General features: G+C 44.6%; 1 protein-coding gene across 7 annotated transcripts in view; it reads left to right on the top strand.

Moving 5' to 3' along the window:
• The first annotated feature begins 65 nt into the window (after positions 1–65).
• WDR26 (WD repeat domain 26) overlaps positions 66–24,813 on the top strand; it is a 41,601-nt gene continuing 16,853 nt past the window's right edge. For 2 of the 7 annotated variants that reach the window (XM_036118889.2, XM_078077828.1), the window contains exons 1-8: positions 67–907; positions 2,740–2,839; positions 2,941–3,045; positions 8,399–8,535; positions 11,833–11,930; positions 13,036–13,192; positions 19,885–20,023; positions 24,124–24,264. In XM_036118889.2, coding sequence (XP_035974782.1) covers positions 495–907; positions 2,740–2,839; positions 2,941–3,045; positions 8,399–8,535; positions 11,833–11,930; positions 13,036–13,192; positions 19,885–20,023; positions 24,124–24,264 — 1,290 coding nt within the window. In that variant the 5' untranslated portion in view covers positions 67–494. Of the gene's footprint in view, positions 908–2,739; positions 2,840–2,940; positions 3,046–8,398; positions 8,536–11,832; positions 11,931–13,035; positions 13,193–19,884; positions 20,024–24,123; positions 24,265–24,813 lie in introns of all 7 variants that reach the window. The other 5 variants (XM_036118893.2, XM_036118890.2, XM_036118891.2 and 2 more) reach the window with 5 other exon arrangements.

Raw genomic sequence — 24,813 nt, 5'->3', positions numbered from 1 at the left:
CGGCGCGCCCCCCGCCGCCGCTCCGAGCCGCCCGGGGGGGGGGAAGGCCCGGACCCTCCTGCTCCCCCTCCTCCTCTCCCTCCTCCCGCCCCTCCTCCCGCCCCGGCCCCGGCCCCGACCCCTCCCGCCCCCGGCCCCCTCGCCCCGACCCTCCCCCGGCCCCCGCCTCGCCCCGCCGGCTTCCCACCACGGCCTCTCTCGGCGAGGAAACTCTGGCCTCCGCTTCCTCCTCCTCCGACTCGGACGCCGGCGGAGCCTCCCCGCCCCCGCGGAAGAAACCCCGAGCCTCGGCGGCGGAGGGAGCAGGAGAGCCCGGGGCTTCGGCAGGCAGAGCAGGCCTCTCCCCTCCGTCCTCGTCGTCCTCGTCCTCGTCGTCGTCGTCGTCCTCCTCCTCCTCCTCCTCCGTGGTGGTGGTGGTGGGACTGCCCCCGGCCGCTGCCCCCGCCGCCGCCCCCCACCGAAGTAGCGGCCACAGCCTGGTCAGCGGCAGCATCATGCAGGCCAACGGGGCAGGAGGAGGAGGAGGAGGCGGCGGCGGCGGCGGCGGCGGAGGGGGCGGCGGGGGCCAGGGACAGACCCAGGAGCTGGCCTGCCTGTCGGCCCAGAACGGGGAGTCGTCCCCCTCGTCGTCGTCGTCCGCGGGGGACCTGGCCCACGCCAACGGGCTGCTGCCTTCCGCCCCCTCCGCCGCCAGCAACAATAGCAACAGCCTGAATGTCAATAACGGGGTCCCCGGCGGGGCCGCCGCAGCCGCCGCCGCCGCCGCAGCCTCGGCCGCCGCCGCCGCCGCCGCCTCCTCGGCCACCCCGGAGCTGGGCAGCAGCCTCAAGAAGAAGAAGCGGCTCTCCCAGTCCGACGAGGATGTCATTCGGCTCATAGGACAGCACTTGAATGGCTTAGGGCTCAAGTAAGTGCCCTTGCCAGGCCGTCGGTGTGGACGGACCGAGGCCCGGAGGCCGCGTGGGGGAGGGGGCCGGACGGAGCTCGGCCGGGCGAGAGATCGTGTGCGGCCCGCGGGGCCCGGGCCCCGGGAGGACGGGGAGGAGCAGCTGACCTGCCGGGAAGGGGGAGACGGATGGGCCCGGCGGGGCGTGAGACGGAGACAGGCGGTGGCGGGCTCGGGAAGGGGGCAGGAAGCCGGGACCTTGCCCCCTGCCCGCACACCTTCGGAGCTGAATTGTCTGTCAATAAAGACAGATGCGGGAGTGTCTGTTGCGTGGTGGGGGAGGGGTGCGTTCGAGCTGCTGGAAATAATGGACCTCGGAGGATTTGGTTTTCAAGTATATCTCAGAGGCATCTTTGTGGGACACCTCCCCACCCCCAACTATGACAGACAGCCCAGGCCAGCCACCAATCAGGAAAGACAATCGCCTACAAGTGTTCATGGGAACGGAGGGGCTGGCAGAATTTGGGAGCCACCGAGTGAAATACCCTGTTGGTGTCATCTAAAGGCCCTTGTGTATGTGCGAGAGGCCTGCCACTAACCCGGCCGAGATCCCACTTGAATTCCAAGAAAAGGCCTGTGAAAAGGGGACCTCTGATCTGGGCAACCGTTTATTTTCAAATACAACGTCGGTGGCCTTGTGCACCTAAAATAGGGTGAACCTACCGATCCGTAGACACAAAGGAAAAGCGAGGGGGTGGAAGGTGGGGAGGGGGGAGTGCCCTGCAGGCCTGATAGTGGGTGAAGCAAAGCCAGAATAAGACCAAGGGGGGGGACATGCAGCAGTCCGCCTCCTGGCTTCAGAGCCTAGGCCAAAAGCAGCTCTTAGGGCCAGCCCAGGTGTAGTTTGGGATTTACAGATTTGTTTTCGCGGGAGGGGGGAGTGAGGGGAGCACTTTGTAAAAGTGACCTAAGTATTTTGATTCTCTGGCAGATCGTGGCACTGGTTAGCTGAAAAATAAACAGAGCTGAATGAGAAAGCATCGAAACATAAACACAAATAGGGAAAACTGATAAAGATTCTTAGGTATCAGAATATCTGATGAGACAAACTGCATTTGGTAGATCTTTTCAGCTCTCAAAGAGAAATAGATCTTCGAAAGATTTCACTTTGTTCCCTAAGGAGAAGGATTAGTATGAAAACAGATTTTGTAAATGCTAACAGAACATGTTACTGAGACAAGAAGCAAGCTGACAGCAGCAGGAGGAAATAACTCGTGACTGTTTGGAACCTACACCATAGTAAATTTGCTATTTTTAGTATAGAGAGAAAGAGAGTGATTTTTGGTGCTGGATTTATTTTAATTTTAAAGATTGACCTAGTAGAATTTCTGTGCAAACATCGCGTCTGGATGTAAGGCCCTTCCCTGACCCAGGTCATCTCTCTTCCCTTGTCTGGAGCTAACAATTTCTATCTTTTGAGACATTGTAACGTGGTTAGTACCCTGGTTTTTATTTATTTAACCACTTGGTTACAACATGTTCTTGGAGATTTTATACTTCACTAAATTTCTGAGGCATTAAATGGTAAAAATTGGAAGAACTTCTTTTGATTCTGGTTTCAAGAAGGCTTTTAACCTGACTAGATAAAACAACATCACGGTGGCCGTTTAAAAATGCAAGTTTGTTGAGCCAAGCACAATTTAAAAAAAAAGAAAACAACTATTGATTTCTTTTTTCTCCATCATGAGGTTAGCTTGAAAACTTTTGCAACTGTTTTTATGGACATGAGTTGATTTAGAAGAGTGAATCCTACAAGTTGGCCAGGTCTTTTTTACACTGTATCTCTCCTGCAGCCAGACTGTTGATCTCCTCATGCAAGAGTCAGGATGTCGTTTAGAACATCCTTCTGCCACCAAATTCCGAAATCATGTCATGGAAGGAGACTGGGAGAAGGTAAAGTAGGGCATATAGAGCTGTGTGACTGCTGCTAAAATTATATATTGGAATGTGCATTCTGTGACATTTTTGTTTTTCTTTTATGCCAATTTTTGCAGGCAGAAAATGACCTGAATGAACTAAAGCCTTTAGTGCATTCTCCTCATGCTATTGTGGTAAGAGGCGCACTTGAAATCTCTCAAACGTTGTTGGGAATAATTGTGGTAAATACACTTTTGTTCTTAGTTTCACATTCATGCTTATTTTAGTAGGTTATTGATAATTCTAGGCTTCTGTCTCTTACAAAAGATAAGGCCTAAAAATAGTTAAATTTCATATAATTAAGTTTGTAAACTAGGATGAGTGTTGATGATGCTTTAAAGTTTTACCTTTTTAAAATCATGTTTAGTAAATGTGTCGTTTGAACCTACTTTATAAGTTAAGCTTCTAGAAATTAATTGAAAGATCTTCATGCTTTCAGTGCTGTTAATAGCAGTTTTATATTTGTGGAATCAAAGATAAATTATGCTTTCACGTTATTTATACTGAACGTGCTGGCAGAGGAAATGTATTTGGGTGTGTGCATCCTATAGCCTTAAGTAGCTGATACATGAATTGTCCTGGTTTTGGTTTGTTTTTTTTTTAATCTTTGGGAATTACAGTTAATTCAAAGCAACTCCTTTGGTATGCTCACCATTTTCCACTCTTGCATTCCAGTTGTGTGCACTGACAGTGTCAAAGTGTGTATAATGTGGATCACTCTGGTGGAGGGTTTGTGTGCAGATTTGACCACTGGGCTATGCTTACAGGCCTTATTTCCCCGACAAGATCAGTTCAGTAGTCTAACCTCTTAGCTTCTTTCATAAATCTTGATGAATCTTTTCTGCTGATAGGCTTTAATTCTTCTGTAGATGTCGGTGAGGGAGAGGAGGGGCGGAGAAGTTTTTCTAAGTGCCTGCGATTGGAAACCATGAAGAATCAGCTGCTGGCTGCTGGCCTTTTAACTTCGAGCTGATTCATTTGTTGTCAAAAGCAGTTTCCTGTCTGGTGGGGGAGGGAAAGAAGGCCAATAGGAAGTCAAGTAGGGAAACCAGCTGTTTGTTAAATATTAGTAAATGACTACTGTTACCTTTTGGTTTTTTTTTTTTTAATTGGGTCAAACATTAATCTTGCCGCCTTTGTCTGTAAACCTAATAGAGCCTCTTGTTCTTGTTTTTGGGGTTTTTTTGGCGGGGGGGAATCTTAATTACAAAAGTTTTCAAATTGATAATATATAATCCTAGAGAATGGACTTCAGGCGAATTGAAGGTGCAAACAAGTATGAACAAATACGGATTAATGTAAATTGATGACTTAATATGTATATTTTTTGCTTTCAGTAAATATTTTAAAACAAATTTTTACTTACTGTGGAATCAGATGATTGATAATAAATTAACTCATGGAATGATCAATTCCATGCTAAATATTAAAAAATGAAAACACAGAAGTTAAAATAAACACCTACATTTAAAAGGGTTATACATTTCACAGCAACTAAATTTTTCCCAATCAGTGTGTTTGGGGTTTAAAAAAAAAAAAGAACCTAAGTATATTTTAATTGGGCAGTTTCTCATAAATAATGAGCTCCAACAGAATGGAAAGTGACCCTAAAATATAGACAAAAAATAAGTGTGTGAGTTTTGGGAGGATTGTTTGCCTTTTTTTTAAATCCTCACTTCAAATTCTCTTTGTAATTAGGTAGTAAAAATTTAAATAGGGTCACTTCCTATTTTTTCTTACTTGTTCACAGAAATGTGGGGCTTCTGTGTTTTATTTAGATTATGACTACCTGAAACCTTCATTAGAAGCAACGTGTAAACTCAAGAAAGGTAGTTGTAGATAACGAGGAAGAGTCCTTTCTTTTTACAGCCTGTTCAATCTATAGAACATTGCAGCATCTAATAAAAGATGAAGGTTAAATCTCTGGCTGAGCCTCGCACCATCAAACTGTTTAGGTATTTATACAAAGAAAGGGGCTCCAGGTTTAAGATTCAGTTCAGCACTTTTTCCCCCTTCTAGTTTGTGTTCAGATTTACTCCTCTCCCCCACTCCATCTCCAGAAGAGAACCCAATCCCAGGGTAGCTGTAATAATACCATAGAAGACAACTATTTGGGACTTCTTTTTTTTTTAACATAATTATTTTAATTGTACACCCAGACACATTTGATGACTTAATCAAAACTAAAATTATATTTTACTTTTTAAGCCCAAACATTTTTATTGACCCAATCCACTCTCTGCTCTCCCCACCTACCCCCCATATTTCTTAATGGTTTCCAGTCAAATGATACCATGGATAGCAGAATTTGCTCTGGATTTTCTGGAAAGTGAGCTCCTGAATCAACATTTTTCAGTTTGGGTTCAAATGTGCTTCACCACGTCAGGGGAGTTTGGATGGGTAGAGAGGCCAGTAACATGGGAAACTCCTCCAAAATTTGTGTTTATTTTTTAGTATAATAGAAATGTGCTTAAGAAAAGCGCTCAAATGCTAATTTCATGGACAAAAATTAACTACTGTTTTTTAAAGTTAAATAGGGCTTTGAAAGCTATGGTTTAAATATAATTCATTTCCCCTTTCCTCTGAGTCATGGTTTAATTGATACAACTTGGTTATAACCTTATTGCAGAGTTAGTCAGAACCACTCCTGAGTTAGCAGGGAGCCTGCCTTGGATAGTCTGTGTAGCCTCGGACTTTTCCTTCAGTGGAAGTCAGGACAGTTAGGTGGGAGGAGAGGGTACAGCAGTCCCAATATTGGGTAGGATGGGAGGCAACAGCAAGACCTACAATGTGGAGCTGTCTTTCACGGTCCTACTGGGTAGTAAGAGACAGACACCCTGGGCCGAAAGATGCTGGGAAATTATCAGAGAACAGAAGTACTCTCGCAGAGGTCTCATTAGGATCTGGGAAGAGCTATAAAGGGCAGTTTGTTTTCTCAGCCTCTTTCTTTTTTTATTCATTTAAAAGAAGCTTGTGATCTTTAAAAAAAAAAAAAAAAAAGTTCATAAGGCTCTGTCCCCACCTCAGCAAACTTCAGTTTTGCTGATTTTTTAAAATTTTAAATAGTTAACATCATTTGTGAAAGGTGTTTATTTTCTTGAAATTGTGTTTACATTTTTGTGCTTTAAACTTTGGGAAGTGAAATGCAGTTTTACTCTCCATCCTTATGTGTCAAATACGAATGGAACTGATTTTTAGGAGAATAAACATACTGTCTTTCAACCGAATCTCTAGCTATGCTTGGCCAGCAGCCTGTCCATTGCCATGCGCACTACCAGGATTTGATACCCTGTTTGAGGAGATTCTTAGTCTTCATATGGATAAAATGGCTCCTAGAAAATTGTCTGCGCTGCCTTCGTAGCATGCCCTGTATATCCAGAAATACGTGTTTGAATGAGCTTCCCTCACATGTCCTGCCTCCCTCCTCTCCCGCCCTGCCCCTTCCCCTTAGAAAGACAGAAGCATGTTCCAGCAGGATCTTGGTGGGAAAATAAGGAGCAAACAGCACTTGGGGCACTGTCCCTACACACATTGGAATGGGGGCTGTGCCTAGGACCTCATAGTTGGCACCCCAAAAATAAATCATGAAAAAGTAATTTTCTCCAAATTTCCAATCGCTAAGAAAATTGAGTGGAGAAATCAAGTACACATACTGGCCAGTTCCATGTGGCACTTAAATGAAAAAATAGTGCAACTAAACATGATTCTCAGGTTTGAATCAGAAACGCTATGTGAAATATAACTGTGACAGTGTCGGTAAACGGAAATATATAAACTCTACATTTCGTAAAGAGTGGAAGTTGTTTTCAGGAGATAAAATGGTGAGAATATCCAGAATAACTTCAAATATAAAATACTTTGATTTTTAAATTGTTTTATTAAGTCTTTGGTTTTTGTCACCTGACGGACACCAGAGTATATTTTGTTCTTTGACGTAATAAAGGGTAACTTTGGGCTCCACGCAGCACACTTTTCAGGGCATCTTGGTAAGCGATCTGTTTCTGAGGCATTCGTTAGTCCAGCATGATGTGTAGAATCTGGGAGGTGTCGTTTCTCTAGAGTTACAGGAGCTCATCTGATAGTTGGAAATTTTTTCTGTTCTTTAGTTACAGATTTAAGTTTAGATTATCACCAAACATATGCAATGCATCTTACAAAAGAGGTGTTTAAATGTAGGCCTAACTTACCTGACAGGGTTTGTTTTGCTTACTTTCCTTAGAAACCATTTTTAGAGGCTTGTAGGTAGGCCTTTCTTCTAAATACTCCATACTAGAAAATCGTGCAGAGAAGTTCATGGTACTCTTAATTCTCTGAAGAAATGATCTTTTCTCCACACCATTTTGGGACAGCAGTATATATATACTTAACATTTTACTGAGAAAGAAAAAGCTATCGTTTGTTTTTTTCTTTTAAGTGGGTTTAAAATCTTGAGCATTGTATTTCTTGGGGTCTCTAAATATGGCTGACGTTTTATGTCCGCTGACCTCTGTACCTGCCTCCGTCGGCTCGCTCCAGACCCATGGGTAGCAGATAGGATGAAAGAGTCCCTCCAGGCAGTGGTCTTCTACTGTAAAAAATGCTCAACTTGATACTCATAAGTATCTCTCTTTAGCAAAAAAAAAAAAGGCTGCTAAGACCATGATGATCACTTTCCAGTTAAAAGTACCATAGTAGAGTGAAGGGACATTAAAAAGTATCAGAGCCAAACCCATTTCAGCGAAATAACTCAGTGCGAAAGTGCTTCACCATGAGCAGGAAACGGTTTGTCCTTTTGGGGGAAATGAGCTGATCATAATTGTCTGTGCCCCGTAGTTAAATGCATCAGCGATCAGGCTGTTAGCAGTACACACAGACAAATACTGACTCCTTTTGCAGACTTTGGAGTTCAGCCTTCTGTCATAGACCTCCTAGCAAGAGCGAGGCCATCAGGCTCATGCTTGCCCACTCTGCACATGGACCCCTAGACCTTTTGCTGGACAGCTCTCCTTACTTCCATGAGCCTCGCCTGATGCCTTGTGACCTCTGCCCCAAGGCTCTAGTTCTGCTTGGCAGTCTGCTTAGTCCTTCCGACACGTTGTAGGTTTTAAATAATTCCTCCATTAACCGGTTTTTCTGCCATCTTTTTTAAAACTTGTGGCATCAAACCCCCTGATGCCCTATTATAAGAGTCAGTCTTTTAAAACCAATTTAGAATACCTGGAATAGTTCTGAATTTTCACGCAAGAATAAAATTCTAGGTGAATGTTTTTAAAGGCAGAGTTCATTTTTTCCTCTGTTGATGCCTTGGTCGCTAATGGTCTTACCTAATTTGAGATTATTGGTTCAAAGCAGTTTTATGAAGATGTGGAATTGAGCAAGGTGATCATTTAATCTACTGTGACTATTAAACCAAAATAGTTTGAGTCATCTTAAAGCGTTGTAAGAAGTGATTTTCAGAGGGCATAGTAGAATGGTTTCTACTGTTCTGTTTAGGCACAAACATTTTCTGACCCTCCCATCAACTTTTCCCCTCACTGCTGCTTTCTCTCCTGTCAGAGGATGAAGTTTTTGCTGCTGCAGCAGAAGTACCTAGAGTACCTGGAGGACGGCAAGGTCCTGGAGGCGCTTCAAGTTCTGCGCTGCGAGTTGACGCCCCTGAAATACAACACGGAGCGCATTCACGTCCTTAGCGGGTAAGGACGCGGGCTCCTGACGCCGGGGTGACGGAGGGGCCGGCAGGGCCAGCACGGGTGCCACTCTTCCAAGATCGGAGTCGGGCTACGTCCCTGCACAATATTGCTCTGGATACACTCATTCAAATGCGTTCAGGCTACTTTTGTCCTCCTAGGAAGCATTGCATATTAGAATAGATACTTAAGTGGGTGAAAGAAAGAAGAAATATGTATCGCCATTTCATAGTCTTTCATCAAAACCCTGTGGCGTAACCTTCTGTGCAGACAGTGAGCGGTGAACCTTCCACGGCGCCGCGTCGGACGCTCTTCCTAACATGTGCTTGTCCCGCCCCGGGTCCTTGCTGAGCATTTCCTGTACACAGTCTCACTTGATCTTCACGTCTGCTCTTTCCATGTCAGGGGGCCGAGGCCTCAGATCCGGGCCCCTCTTCTGTTCTCTGTCCACACACCCCGCCAGGTCCCCTCGTTCTGTGCCGCGCCCTCACATACCGTCTCTGCCGGAGGCTCTCATCTCAGGTCCCAGTATATGTATCTGACTGCCTCCTTGATGGTCTCCATTTGGGGTGTCGCAGAGGTGTATGTCCACAGCGAGCTTCTTGAATCCACTTGTTGTCCCCCACCCCGACCCCCCACCTGCTCCTCCCCTAGTTTTCCCGTCTCAGTAAACGGTAAGACCTTTGTCCAAACAAAAAACAAACCTCATCCTTGCATTTCCTAAATCCTTTAACTCTGACATGTATTGGCCAAACTCTAAAACATCCCAGATTTGTCCATTTCTCTCCATCTCCACAGATTCTATCCTAGTGAATCCATAAATGTGTTTCCTAGAATATTCGAGTGAACTCCTCGTGAGTCCCATTGCTTTCAGTCTCACTCCCTTAATGATGCACATTTCACACAGCAGCCAGATAAATACATAAATATGTAAGTAAAACCATACATTAAGCCATCTATCTCCCTTTCTTAAAACTTCGCACTGGCTTTCTATCACCCTTAAAATCCAGAATCTCTGCTCAAGCCTTTGGAGTCTTTGACCTTTTCCCGCCATCTTTTCCTTCCTTCATTTACTCTCCAGCGACATTAATGATTTTTCTGTTCCTTAACTGGCCAAGCCACTCCCGTTTCCCTTTATCTTAAATGCTCTTCCCCGAATCTTTCCATAGCTGGCTTCTAGGTGCTCAGGTCCCAGCCCAGAAGTCCTCTCCTAAAACCACCTAACAGGCATTGTCTTGTCACATCACTGTTTTTAATTTTTTCTTTATAGCATTTTTTATTATATGATACGGCCCCGGCCTCTAGAACATCATTGACGCACAATGAGTTTTCAAATACAAAATGATGGCCAAAACGATGGACCCAAAGAGATATAGGGTTCATTTTAGGGTTTTTGAGGAAAGGGAAACTAAACCTTGGAAAAGTGAAGTAACCAGCCCGCCTGGTAAAGCAGAGAGCCAGGATTCCAGGCCTGGTTTGACTGATGGCAGAGTCATCGGTCCTCACCCGCTGCATCCTCGAGCAGCAGGCTGGGTGTTTTACTACTGTAGTTGACAGATTCCCTGGTTCTGTTTATCTCTTTGATAAGGAGTCTGATTTCTGTGTCACCTAAACACCATTCACGTGATGAATTTTATCTTGCTCTGGTAACAGAACATATAACTTAATCACATAGTTTTGATTCCAAAATGAACTTCACCCGGTGTGTCCCTTGACTGTTTCCCATAAGGAAATGGCCCAAAGATGGCCAGATGTGGAGCTGGCATGAGGATCCAGGGTTTTTTCCCACTGGTCCAGCATCTTTTCAGTTACGCCATGCAGCTTCCCGTAAACAGACATTCTTTGAAACCCTTAAGGTGTAGTGTGTGTTTTCAGAAGGGGCAGAAGCAATCATAGGTATCTTTTGCAAAATTTAAAAAGTGAACAATTTTTCCATAAAATTATTGATAATAAATTTTACCCCAAAAAAGCTATTTTAGAAACCAGTAGTTTTGCAATACCCAGCTTCTTATATAGGGTATTTTGAATCAGGTTGCTCATGCTACTAAAACAAAGTAAGTTCTCATCAGCTAAGACACCATATACTAAATAAAAAGCAAGAGAGCAGGTAGTTCTCTGCTCCTGGGTAAGAGGCGAGTAACTACTCAATGCTGAATGCAGTTTGCTTGGTGCAGTTGAGAAAAAGAAGGTGACACATCAACTGAGAGGTTTCTCATACTTCTCTTATCGTATATTAAGCTCCATCTGTATACCAGGTAGTGGACCAAGTACTTCATATACTCTGTCTTAGTTAATCCTTACTTCCCTGTTTAAGACCCTTTTTACAAGTGAGAACAGATCTGAGAACAGAGTACCAGACAAAGTAGCAGGAGACGTACTCGCCAGGTCTAATCTCCATGTCTGAATAATGCCTTCACTTCTTTTACTTTTAAAGCCAGTTCTTCTGAGAAGAGCGAGAACAAGGTCAGGGTCACACTTCCAGCAGGGGGCCTCATGTATTCTCCAGAATCCATGACTTTAGCTTTTATGCCTCCTTCGGCACATATAGTGAGTAATAAAACAGTTCCCAAAGTTTCTGCTTTGGGATCTCAATACCTTTCACAGGATGACCCAAGGGTGATTATCCAATTATACCATTTCTTAAGTGACGTTTATGATAAACTCTTGAAGGTTTATTTAATTAACTTAGTGTAAATATCTTTGAAGGGTTTTTTATTTTATTTGGGGTTTGGGGGGAGTTTTGTTTTACTACTGAGAAGCAATTCAGTTAGCACAGTAGTTAAGAGCAAGTTTTGCAACTAAAAATGCCTGAGTTCATATCCCCTTTTTTGCCTCTTAACCCTAAGCCAGTTCCTTACGCTTTCCGTGCCTTGGGTGGTTCATTTGTGGAATTAGAACGCCAGTACTCCCTTCACCCAGGATTTGTGGCTCACGTTCAGTCAGGTGGTACGTGTGGAGTGCTTGGGACCGAGCCTGGCACCCAGGAAGAGCCCCATACACAGCATGACGTATGATAATAACAGACGAGGGAGTATGTTCTACTAACAGATGATAATATGTCATAACAGTAACATTATATATTTTGCTGTTACCGTGGTATTACATTTTAGTAAATATATGCAGGTGCCAGGTTGTATTAATGAATTGGGTCCATGGTAGAAATTTGTTCTTGATGCGTATTTCTTAGTAAGAACTTGATATATATTTCTAAGTATGATCAATACTTTTTAATTATGAAAAATTATATTATTTTACCCAAAGAAAAGGGTTTAATATTTGGTGCTTTCTCTGTCCTGTTTTTAGGTATCTGATGTGTAGCCATGCAGAAGACCTACGTGCAAAAGCAGAATGGGAAGGCAAAGGAACGGCTTCCCGATCCAAACTGTTGGATAAACTGCAGAGTAAGAGTCTTACTTTTTGGTGTTTCTGTGTTTTCTCTTAATTAGAAATAGATACTCTGAATTGATCAGGAAGACTTCTTGCGTCCAGATGCACACTCAGTGAGCAGTTACATAGGGAAGAAGGGAAAATCCAGTAAGCCCTTTCAAGCAAAGGTTTCCAGACTGCCCTGGAGTCTGCAAAGCAGCTCACCTCCTCGGGAGTCGGGGGAGAGGGCACAGGTCCCAGGGCAGCTCTCCCTTCATTTGTGTTATGCAGTAATGCTCCCGTTAAGATTTTGTCTGGGGGAGAGGAGTGCTGTGGTTGGAAGAAAAAATACATAAACCGGAAATGTAAACTACAAGTGTTTTAAATATTTGTTGATTTCAACAGGAAGGCCCAGGTTTAAGTAAACTGTTTTCCTCTCTGCCCCCCCACCCCCAGATATGTTATATATAACTTCCAGATTAGAGTCGGGGTTTTATTTTTGCCACACTTTTATAGAGAAGATCTTTTTTTCCTCTCAGATTAAATCATGTTATTCTGTGTGTTTCACGTTGAGGTGTGGAGTAGAGGTGAGGAGTAGAGATCCTAAGAATCAGAAAACCATGTGGTTGGGGAGGTGTGAGACATGGAAGGATTGGAAGAGATGGGTATCCACATCAAAACACCAGTCATTCCCGGAGTTTGCACAGGATCCTGGGCATTAGAAGCAATCTGATGAGACCTGGTGCTTGTCCCCACCTGTCGGCTGGCCCTTTGTTGGGGGGAGGTTCCTTTTACACCGTCAGTGATCTGTAGTCTCCCTCCAGTACACGGTCTTCTGCAGGTTTTCTCTTCATCATCACTGGCTTTTTTTTGGGGGGGGGGGGGGTTGCTTTGTGTTTTTGGAAATTCACATACAGATTAAAGCCCTCCTATCTGTTCCATTTTGTGACAACATAGCTGTAGCTGCTGACAAACACGCCTGAAGCTCCCGCTGTGTCACCTCTCCTGCTCTGAGGGACATAAGATTTCTAGGGCGGCGGCAGGTGCAACAGAAGGGGGGCAAGTGTCTTAAAGGTTATACTGTCTTGGTATATTAATGTTTGTTGTTATTTCTCTCTTTAAAACTGTCTTGTCTTACAGCGTATTTGCCGCCATCAGTGATGCTTCCCCCACGGCGTTTACAGACTCTCCTGCGGCAGGCAGTGGAATTACAGAGGGATCGGTGCCTATATCACAACACCAAACTCGATAATAACCTAGATTCTGTGTCTCTGCTTATAGATCATGTTTGTAGTAGGTAAGAGACCAAACTTCTTCTACTTTTACAGACTCAGTAGGAACTTGGTTAAAATGTTTTCTTTTGGGGGCTTTCTCCTGTCGCCGTGAAACCATTCGTGTCTGATTTAGTTCCCGAGCAGAGCTAGAACCTACTGAAGTGGACACTTTAAGAGACATTTGCACGTGTTTGCATAGGGAACCGCATCTCGAGAAGGGAAGCTGGGAAGCCTGGTTTTCCTCTTGTCTGGGTGTCGGTTGGTCATTTTATCTGTCCTGCCATTTTCGTAAGGGCTTGTGGGTGGTGTTGGGCGGGGATGCCGGCGACCGGAGGGTCTGCTGTCCTTGGATGCCAGACAGCACGGAGGGACTTCTTCTGGATGTTACGGCTGTTTTAACAATGGCCCCAATTATTTTCTGCCCATAAAGATCATGGAAATACTTGGTCCATAATGGAAGTTCTGCTTTTTAGTAGAACCTGGCCTCTAAACAAAAAATGGTTAGAAAAACAGGCATTAACTTTCTGGTTTGGAATTTGTTATTATATCTGTCCATGTCCATAATTCAGCTCGATTTTAGATATTAGGAGTAGTTTGAGTGGAAATGTTCCTGCTATTTTAATAACGATCTCCAAAACTAAAGCAGAACTTTAATTTTTAAGATACTGAAAAATTAATTCTGAAATCTTTCAAATTTCAGGAGGGAAATGATTTGGGTCTGGTGAACCACACATGAACAGCTATAGTACCCATGCCCAGTTTCTTTAGCAAAGATCACTGACGAAATACTGGAAGTGGTGTGGGGAGGCAGGGCCAACATGTAGACCATGCGTGGGCTTTGGGAACAGCTGTGGATGTTTTATGCGTGTGCGCTGTGACTGGAGGTGACGGCAGGGAGGTGCGCGTCAGGCGAGCCATGCGTGTGCGCCGTGACCGGAGGTGACAGCGAGGAGGTGCGCGTCAGGCATGCCGTGAGTGTGCGCTGTGACTGGAGGTGACGGCGAGGAGGTGCGCGTCAGGCGTGCCGTGAGTGTATGCTGTGACCGGAGGTGACGTCGGGGAGGTGCGCGTCAGGCGAGCCGTGCGTGTCAGGCAAGCCGTGCGTGTGTGCTGTGACCGGAGGTGACGGCGAGGAGGTGCGCGTCAGGCGTGCCGTGAGTGTATGCTGTGACCGGAGGTGACGTCGGGGAGGTGCGCGTCAGGCGAGCCGTGTGTGTCAGGTGAGCCGTGCGTGTGCGCTGTGACCGGAGGTGACGGCGAGGAGGTGCGTGTCAGGTGAGCCGTACGTGTGCGCTGTGACCGGAGGTGACGGCGGGGAGGTGCGCGTCAGGCGAGCCGTGAGTGTATGCTGTGACCAGAGGTGACGGCAGGGACGTGCGCGTCAGGCAAGCCGTGCGTGTCAGGCGAGCCGTGCGTGTGTGCTGTGACCGGAGGTGACGGCGAGGAGGTGCCTGTCAGGCATGCCGTGAGTGTACACTGTGACCGGAGGTGACGGTGGGGAGATGCGCGTCAGGCGAGCCATGCGTGTGCGCTGACTGGAGGTGACAGCGAGGAGGCGTGTGTCAGGTGAGCCATGCGTGTGCGCTGACTGGAGGTGACAGCGAGGAGGTGCATCAGGCGAGCCGTGCGTGTCAGGCGAGCCGTGAGTGTGCACTGTGACCGGAGGTGACGGCGAGGAGGTGCGCGTCAGGCGAGCCGTGCGTGCGCGCTGACTGGAGGTGACGGTGAGGAGGTGCGCGTCAGGCGAGCCGTGCGTGCGCGCTGTGACCAGAGGTGACAGCGAGGAGGTGCGCGTCAGGTGAGCCGTGCGTGCGCGCTGACTGGAGGTGACGGCGAGGAGGTGCGCGTCAGGCGAGCCGTGCATGCGCGCTGTGACCAGAGGTGACGGCGAGGTGCGTGTAAACTGCTTCACATGTGGTTGAGTTCTCACCTCTCCCTCCCCAAATGCAGTGAAAACCTGAGGATGATTGAGCTGTTGGCTTTAAGTGACTTAAGTGCCATTCATCTTAACGTACTGGATAATTACATGGTGTGTGTCTTAAATGTTCTAAAACAAAGTGATTAGAAATCCTTTTCCTTTTTACCATTTTTGATTTTGTTCTGATATTATCAGAATTTTTAAACTTTTTCATTTGAGTTGAATAGAGGTAGAATATAGTAGATTAAAAGGGTATATGGTTTCATCCTTTATGGCTCTTCTGGGGAATTTGAGACCAATGTTAAAATTAAGGCAGACAGGAACCCAAACCATTTTTTGGTTTGTCAGTGTGTTGCTGGTGGAATGCCCTGAACAGTATCTAGGGTAGACTTGATGGTTCAGGAGGTGTCAGTGGAAACTGAAATCTGGGAGAATGTGACCTCCATATTTCCTAAGTGCCTTGATTTCTATTACAGTACCTGTGAAAGGAAATGATGGCGAATGTTTAGTCTGACTTTTTCTCCCTCAGAACAGGGATCCAGCCTCTCCTGTAAAGCTGCGTAGAAAGCACTCCTGAAGTTTGCATAGGAACGAAAGTTCATGCTCTTCAGAACTAACCACTGATGGACGGGTCTTCCCCAGAGTCTTTTAAAAACAGAACAAAACTTTGACTCTGTGCTTCTGCTAACCACTGCTACACGCACATGTGCATGCACACGCACACACACCTGCCTTAGAGGTTGCTGCTTAAAGTAACACCCTTCTGCGCATTCACAGTACTGTGTCCTTCACTCTTCAGATTTCTGCAGCCAACACAACACCACAGCTGTTGCTGGTGTCGGTGAGGAACAACTTGATTAAATCCAGTGACTGCTCTCCAGCCTACATCTAGACCTTTCTATAGCATTTGACTAGTTTGCCTTGAAACTGTTCCTTTGACTTCAAAAACATTGCAGACTCTGTTTCACTGTTGGCTGCTCCTTAGGCTCCTCCCCTGTCCCTGTCCCTTTAATAAGGGTGTGTTCCAGAAGATTTCTTTGTCTTCCCACCGCCCTCCTTTAGGTTCTGATGGCGGCCAGGTCTGGGCTAGAGTCGCAGGATTGATCTCCTAAGCCTTCAACCTTCATACCTGTGTGTGTTGCTCAAGTACCTTTCAGGCAACCTGTCAGAAGTAGAACTCCCCTCCACTCTCACTGTCCCCGCAGAGTCTGCTTTTCCTCTTGAGTTCCCGATCTCCACGAGGGGCTGCCATCTCCCCAGCCTGTCCAAGCCAGCCCATCAGAGTCAGACACTGAGGAGGGATGCGTCGGGCAAGAAGCCAGTGTCCACAGTCTTGACAGATGTTGCTGAACTAGGAAGAGAAAACCTGAACGTGATTTAATTCCTAGTATTCCCCTTTCATCTAGGGATCGTCAAAAGAAAAGTTGATATTTTTTATTATCTGCTTTACTGCCTCGTAGAAATTAGATTAGCCTTGAAACTAGAAAACTCTGTTTTCGAAAGTAATTCTTAGCATTGAAATCTAAATACCAAGTTTTCTGTCTTCTCTCTGAAGAATAGAGAATTGATTATGAATAAGTGAACTGTAACTTTTTTTAAAACCCTAATCAGCACGGAAGGGTTTTCATTAGATTGTGTATTATTTGTATTTTTCACAGTGTATACATATATTTGGTTAAATTTATGGAGTTTTTTTCACCAACAACCAGTGGAAGGATGTTTCCATAGGTAACTTTATAAGTATTCATTTTTTAGTAAAGGATTGTTAGGAGATATTTATGGAAACTTAAAATGTTAGGATTCAATTTAATGAAAATACTACACTATTCAATTTTATTTGGGAAGGTACTGATATTTTTAACACCATCTTAAATTTTAAATTTACTTGAAAACAGTCATCAGCTTTCACTTGTATATATCTAAAATTAGGCTTTTAATAAACTAGGGCTGTTAGTCTTTTTCAAAGATTTAATACTAAAAATAATGTTAATTTAAATACCCCTTTAATGACTTTCAGTTATAACTGATTGTCAGTAGACTAGATGATTTGTGCCCTAAATTCTGATTATGAAATGGTCCTTCCTTAAGGACATTTTGCTACTCTGATTTTAGATCTGTCTTTTCATTCATGATCCGTTTTACCCATTTGAATTATTGTGTATTTTGTGCCTAAATATAAAGTGTTTCTCAGTAAAAGACATCATTATTACTGCCCATAAGAGGCAGGGAAACATTGTTGATATTGAAAGTACTTATTTGACTGGAATTTTATCTAACAGTGTCTTGAAAAATGCAGTTTAAAAAAAATGATATTTGAGAGAAAACTGGTGTTGCAGAGTCAGCCATATGTTTAAACCTAGTTCAGTTACCAGTTTATGATTTGTTAAGTTACTTGCCCTCTTCAAACCTCATGAAGTTGGAGATATTACTTGCCTTGCAAGTTAGTTTTGAGAATTAGCAATACTATTTATAAACATGTAGCACAGTGCTCGGCATCTAGTAAGTGCTTAATAAATGCCAACTGGTATCGATTCTGTTTAAGTTCACATACAGAATAATAATTTAAAATTAAAGCAATTTTTAGGGGCGCCTGGGTGGCTCAGTCGTTAAGCGTCTGCCTTTGGCTCAGGTTGTGACCCCAGGGTCCTGGGATGGAGCCCTGCATCGGGCTCCCTGCTCAGCGGGAAGCCTGTTTCTCCCTCTCCCACTCCCCCTGCTTGTGTTCCCTCTCTCGCTGTGTCTTTCTCTGTCAAATAAATAAATAAAATCTTTTAAAAATTAAAAATTAAATTAAAGCAATTTTTAGACAATCTGAAAATTTAAAGCAGCCTCCAAATAGCCAAGTGCTAAGGTAGATTCTGTGTGTGCCAGATAAAGTAAAGAATGTTAATTTAGTTTTAAATATATATTATCGGGCTGGTGAATTGATAAAACACATTTTTAAATTATAGATTGGTTGGGGAAAAAATAGGGAAGACCATTTTTCAGGACAGACTTAAAAGTTCATCAAGTCCTAGGGATGAGGAGTAGGTAATCTCGTCAGTGATATTGTGACACACTTGCGGTGGACGTTTTGGTGGACTACCACTGTGTACATAGTGGTAGTCACCGTTGTACAGCTGAAACCCATTTACTGTTACATGTCAACTGAACTTCAGCTAAAAAGAGAAACATTTATGGGGCGCCTGGGTGGCACAGTCAGTTGAATTTCTAATTCTTGGTTTTGGCTCAGGTCATGATCTCAGGGTCGTGAGATCGAGCCCCACATGGGGCTTCACGCTCAGCGCAGAGTCTGCTTGCGATTCTCTCTGCCTCACCCCCTCCCCCCCAAAGAAAGAAAAGAAAATTTTATCCGCTAATGTTTAAATAACTTTTTTATAATCTTACAGAGACTCTAATAGAGTGCATACTACCCAAAAAGTAGCCACTGATTACATGTGGCCATTTAAATTTAAACGTAAAGAAACTAAAATTACATTTAAAAGTCCAGTTCTTCAGGTGTCCTAGCCACATTTCAAGTGCTGAGCAGCCACACGTGGCCAGGGCTTCTGGGTTAGACGGTTTACACATGGTTTGAAAAGTGCTTCCTGGGAACAGTCACTCTTGTGATTACCTTTGCTCTCAAAGTTGGAAGTCGTAGAGTTCTTTGCCCTTAATCTATAGTAGTAGTTGCCACTGAGGAGGTGCCAGCCACGTGTTGGGCTCCATGTGAATGCTCCACCTTCATCATCTCATTCTTCTTTTTTTTTTTTTAAGATTTTATTTATTTGACAGAGAGAGCAGGAGCAGGGGGGAGGGGCAGAGGGAGAGGGAGAAGCAGACTTCCTGCAGAGCAGGGAGCCCGATGCAGGGCTCGATCCCAGGACCCCAGGATCATGACCTGAGCTGAAGGCGGACGCTTAACGACTGAGCCACCCAGGTGCCCTCATCATCTCATTCTTGTATGTCATCCTCGTATAAAAAATTCCATAAGGCAGCTACCATTGTCTTTAGTTTATGGTTGGAAAACTTGAGACTTGGATTAAACGAGTTTACCGGTTTCTGGGAAATGACCTAGAAAATGGCTGAGCCAGGACTTGAACCTGGTCTCCCTCACTCTGCTGCCCCTGTTCTTAAGGCTTTATTCTTAGCCACTGCAGCCCCTTCCCTCTATTGCACCTTCTCTGCTGTCCCCAAAATATCTCAGTCATCACTTGTATCTATTGCGTTCCAGGAATTATAGATGTTTTTCTCGTCCTGAGAAGAACCCTGTTAGGTGTATATTAATCTCCTTTTCTAGATGAAGGAACTGAGTGAGGCTCAGAGGAGTGAAATGACTTGCCGGAGACATGAAAGCTTGTGACCCAAGCTTGCCTGACTGCGGTGCCTCGTCTCTTTTTGTTACATCAGGTTCCTTTTATGTAAATAAAAATGCACATTCCTCATGATGCCAGCCAACTTATACAAACTCAAAATCCTGATTGTTAATTTTTATTTATATGAATTGACTTAATCAGACCAAAAAATTCTATGATGGATACATACTTTTACTCTTGTTTAATCTTGAGAAGGGAAAAGAATAAATGGTACCCTGAAGCCGACTTCAGATCACTGACTTCCCCGGAGATTGCCTTGACTAATGTTGTAATAATCTTTTTTCAACATACCACTGTAAACATGATTGAGATCTGCAAAGGCATTCCTATCTTATTTTTAAAGTTTTTATATCCAAAGAAGTTTTATCACTTGTTTCACCTTTTTCATTATTAGATTACTCTATTTTGGAAGAATAATTATGTGTGAACTTCTTTGTTTTAGGAGGCAGTTCCCATGTTATACTCAGCAGATACTTACGGAGCATTGTAATGAAGTGTGGTTCTGTAAATTCTCCAATGACGGCACTAAACTAGCCACAGGATCGAAAGATACCACAGTTATCATATGGCAAGTTGATCCGGTATGTACTGTGTGTGTGTGTGTGTGTGTGTGTGTGTGTAGACTACAAAAAGGTAATTTGTCATCTAATTACATATGTTTTAAGGGTGCATAAACGTGTTCTCTCCTAAGAGCATTTCTGTCATTTTTGTCATGTCTTACCTCCTCCTGTGTTTTCTAGATGGTATATGTAGATATATAGAGTGTGTGCTGGTTTATTCCTCAGAATAACTCTGTGGGACACTCACATCTCTTGTTTTCAGATCAGGAAACTGAGGTAGACATTAAGTGCCCAGGCTCTCAGAGCTAGTAAGTGGCAGAGTTAAGACTCAAATCCGGGAATAGTACTCCAGACCTGCTGCTCTTCATGCCCCTTGCCCGTTTTATCTTTGTTAATATTCAATTTACCATTCTGTCACAAGTTAGGAAAGACTCATTACCATTTTGCCTTCTGAAATCTTTCATTGTCTTGTGTGATTTGTGGAACTTCTGTTAAACGCTCCCTCCACCTTACGTACAAAAAGTACTGTATTCTGGATGTAAAATTCTGAGTTCTCTCTAAAATCAGATTTTTGTCTTTGTTTATAACAAGATGACTTAGAGATTTGTAGAAATAAGTATTTGTTTCTTTTGGCCAATGGAACATTTATTGACCTATCAAAAGAAGTACATGCCTCTACATAGGTTAAGGAGAAATGTTTGGTTTAAATCATAACTAAATAATCTTACTTTAAAATTTAGAAATAGAATATGATATTAGTCCCAAATAAAGTTGTGGACTTTTACATCGGAAAAAAATAGAGAAAACGGACCATAGAAGGAAATATTTTTAAAAAAAAGAATCCGGGGCGGGGCGCCTGGGTGGCTCAGAAGGTTAAGCGTCTGCCTTTGGCTCAGGTCATGATCCCGGGGTCCTGGGATTGAGTCCCGCATCGTGCTTCCTGCTCAGTGGGGAGCCTGCTTCTCCCTCTCCGTCTGCTGCTCCCCCTGCTTGTGCTCTTGGTCTCTCCCTGTCAAATAGTTAAGATCTTTAAAAAAAAAAACTATGTTTTATTACGATTCCTTTTGGCAGCAGTATGTAACGGTGCCCTTCATTAGCACACATTTATTGAGCACGAGCTTATTCGCGGCCTCACCATGAGCTCATGATAGTACCATGTAATTGTTCCGTGGTGGGTGCCACAGGGGCTCAAAGGAGAAACCCCCCTGGAACTGGAAAGTAGGACAAGTGAGTCCTAGCAGAAGAAGGAGTAAACCGTTATCGAGGCAAAACAAGTTTCTACTGGCCCCCGCAGGACACATGGAAAAGGAAAAGGTGGCTGGGGTTTGGGCAGTCCCAGGGAAGAGGTTACACTGCAGAGTGGGAGGTGAGGTTAGTGGAGTTGGTAGCTGCCAGTCAAGGAGAGGATCTTGTATACTTGGCTAAGGAGTTTAGACCAGAGTGCTTTTGTCAGAATAGGTGTTACGTGTAAAGGGCTTTTGTGGCCAGATCAGCTTGGGAAATGCAGGGTTAATGCTTTCATTCCAGTCTGAGATGCCATGGACCTTAGAGTATAGTATGATAGCATTTTATTATGTCAAATACTATTTGAAAAACTTAAAATTGGGGATATTTTTGAGTATGTGTTTTGTGTGTATATTTTTTAATGGATAGAAAACAGAATACATGGAGAAGGACCTTAAGATTTGAGGTGATTGACACACCTGGTGGCTCAGTTGGTTAAGCGTCTGACTCTTGACTTCGGCTCAGGTCAGATCTCAGGGTCGTGAGATGGAGCCCCGCGTTAGGCTCCACACCTAATGTGATGTGATCCCAATGCCTGGTTTCTTTTAACAGGTTTTCTTACCTTTGCCCCCAAAAAACATTTTTACCCATTCCCAACCCAAAATCTGAGCACAGTTGAGTGGATTCCATGAACATGGTATTTCCACTTGAGCTAGGTTAGGGTAGAGACACTACTTGTGAAGATCTAGCATTCATATCCCCATTTATTTTCAACTTTATTTTTTTACAGGATTATATTAATGTGCTGAAACAATTAGTGTTTTAGTTAAATACTTCTGAAGTAGTTTATATTCAGTTTAGAAGAAACTGTTTGTGTGGATCCAAAGCACCACTGTGATTGTGCCCATCCAAAAGCCCGGATTGTTAAGTTACGCAGGCCTGTGGCCATCGGTGCCATGCTCTGGCACGAACAGCCCCACCTGTTAGCCTTCTCCCAGGGACGACCCAGAAGTAGTGGTAGTGGTAGCTAGTTTTTGTCAGACATGGCAGATGGGCTAAGTAATGGAATACATGATAAACGTAGGGTCCGGTGAAGAAACGAGGTACAATATCCATTTGTCATTGACATTTCTGGCAAAAAAAAAAATTCCCAATCTAGTTTTATCAGAGGAGTTCCAGACCCATTTCTCTCTCTCTCTCTCTTTTTTTTTTAAGATTTTATTTATTTGAGGAAGAAAGAGAGCACGAGTGGGGCAGGGGCGGGGAGAAGCAGACTCCCGTCTCAGCACAGAGCCCAACTCGGGGCTCCATCCCAGGACCCCAAGATCACCACCTGAGCCAAAGTCAGATGCCCAACTGACTGAACCACCCAGGCGCCCCTCCAGACCCATTTTTAATTGCTTCTGAGTCCTCGCCAGTAGAATTCCACAGGCCCGGTACTGGTCTCAGTCATTCTTTGACCAAAGTCTAACACTTAACTCATCACTTTTTGCCACCTGCAGCCAAATCCCTCTTGCTCTGTTTCCTGTGCACATCCGTCCTTACCCCATACAGAAACCTGCAGGTTGTCTTTGGACATTTCTTGTCTCCTCCTGTCATACGTATTTTATGTTCCAAGTACATTCTGATCTGACGTCTTTCAGCGCAGACCGTGTTAGTTTTGGACCTCGTTTCTTGTCTTAACTCTAATGGCTCTTGTCGGCTCTTTAGGGGTGTCCATGTCCCCCCGTCTGTTCATTCTGATTCATCTTCCACATTGTCATGCAAGTTCTCCTCCTAAAACCAAATACTCTGTTATGTACTCACCAGCTTAAAAATCTTGAGCAGCTCACCACTCACAGGGTAATATTGCACCCCTTAGCCTCAAGCAAAGGTGTCCACTTTCGTGAGAGGCCAGCAGCCCAGGCGCAGCCCCCGCTGCCTCTCACCGTGGCAGACTCCGTCTCCTTCCCTGTCATGTGGGGCAGGGGAGGAACACTTGACCTTCAGGTTATGAGGCTGGGCTGAGGTACTGTTGGCGACCGGTGCTCGTACTGAGGAGCACGAAGCCGCAGTGCTGTTGGTGAGAAGGGGGCATGGTGCGGATGCTCGGGAGACCTAGAGTTGGCAGCTCCACTCCAGCGTGTGTCCCCAAAGGAAGCAGAAACACAGATCTGCACAAAAACTTGTCCGTAGTCCTAGCTGGAGATAGGCCAGACGTTGATAGGCTGCTGAGTGGGTGAACAAAATAGGGTATTTCCATAAAATGGACTGTCGACGAACGAAAAGGAGTAAGATACACACGCTACAGCAGGTGAGCCCGGCAACAGTCCACTGAGCTAGAGAAGGCAGTTACAGAACACCCCCCCTGGGGTCGGATGCCATGTGTGAAATGTCCGGAACAGGCGAATCCGTGGAGGAAGGGGTGTGGGGGTTGTGAAGTCACTGCTAACCAAGTGTGGACTTTCTTTGTGGGGCAACGAGAAAGTTCTCAGCTTGGAGAGTGGTGGTGGCTGCACAACTCCGTGAACACTCACGGTCATGGGATCGTGCACTTTGAAGGGTGAATTTTATGGTGCGTAAGTTAAGCTGTTTTCAAAAATAAGTAAGAGGTCACTCTTGGTACCCCTGCTTTCAGTTTCCTGAGAAGCCTCACAGGCACGAAGCCTGTGTCGTCTTTACATCGCATCCAGCACACCGGGCCTGGTGTGGAGTAGGTGCCTACTAGGTGTTGCAGTGTGAGCGAGGCTTTACGAAGCACGCTGTTGGGGCTTCAGGTCGGGCGGAAATTGGTGAAATCTGTGAAAACCTCAGATTTCATTACATCATCAACGTATATCCTCGCAGCTATTTCAGTTCTGATGCCAGAAAACCATGGACTTTGAGGACTCTAACCAAGTGGTCTCTTTCCCTCCTAGGATACACACCTGCTAAAACTGCTTAAAACCTTAGAAGGACATGCTTACGGCGTCTCCTACATCGCGTGGAGTCCGGACGACAGCTACCTTGTTGCTTGTGGCCCAGACGACTGCTCTGAGCTCTGGCTTTGGAATGTACAGGTGAGCACGTTCGTCCTTGCTTGAGCCTTTCAGTACAGCGTGGCCGTCCTGCACGCACTCCTTATAGCTTGATTCTCGCCAGAACACAGCCACTCAGCACAGTGACCAGAGTGTGTCCCTCAAAAAAGAGAATTCAGCGAATGGAGCCCAGGTGTCCACGCTTAGCAACTTAACTATCAGGCTGAGCACAATAGAGTATTTAAAAGAAGGACGAAAGAGTATTTTCAGTAATGTTGTGCTTTGTACTGCAGAATTCATACTATTTACTGTGGCACTTTTACCTCCGAGAAGATTTTACGGTGGTTTCACAGTTTGATGATTGTACGCGAAACTTAACCTTTCAAGTGTGCAAACATCTGCAGGGAACCAGATCTCTCGTTCTGGTGGCGGTCATATCATCCTCTCCTTACCGTGTTTAATACGCTGATCTAGTTTAGGAAAAGTAATGTCTCAGTACTTTAATAAGGACTCTGTTACTGTTTCTAAACCAAAACTTGACCTTTATCCAGGGTCCCTTTTTTTTTTCTTTTTACGAAAATTAGCATTAAG

Source organism: Halichoerus grypus, chromosome 7, assembly GCF_964656455.1.
Source record: "Halichoerus grypus chromosome 7, mHalGry1.hap1.1, whole genome shotgun sequence".
Taxonomy (NCBI): Eukaryota; Metazoa; Chordata; class Mammalia; order Carnivora; family Phocidae; genus Halichoerus; species Halichoerus grypus.
The sequence above is the reverse complement of the archived record's forward strand: the minus strand, read 5'-3'. Positions and strand labels throughout refer to the sequence as shown.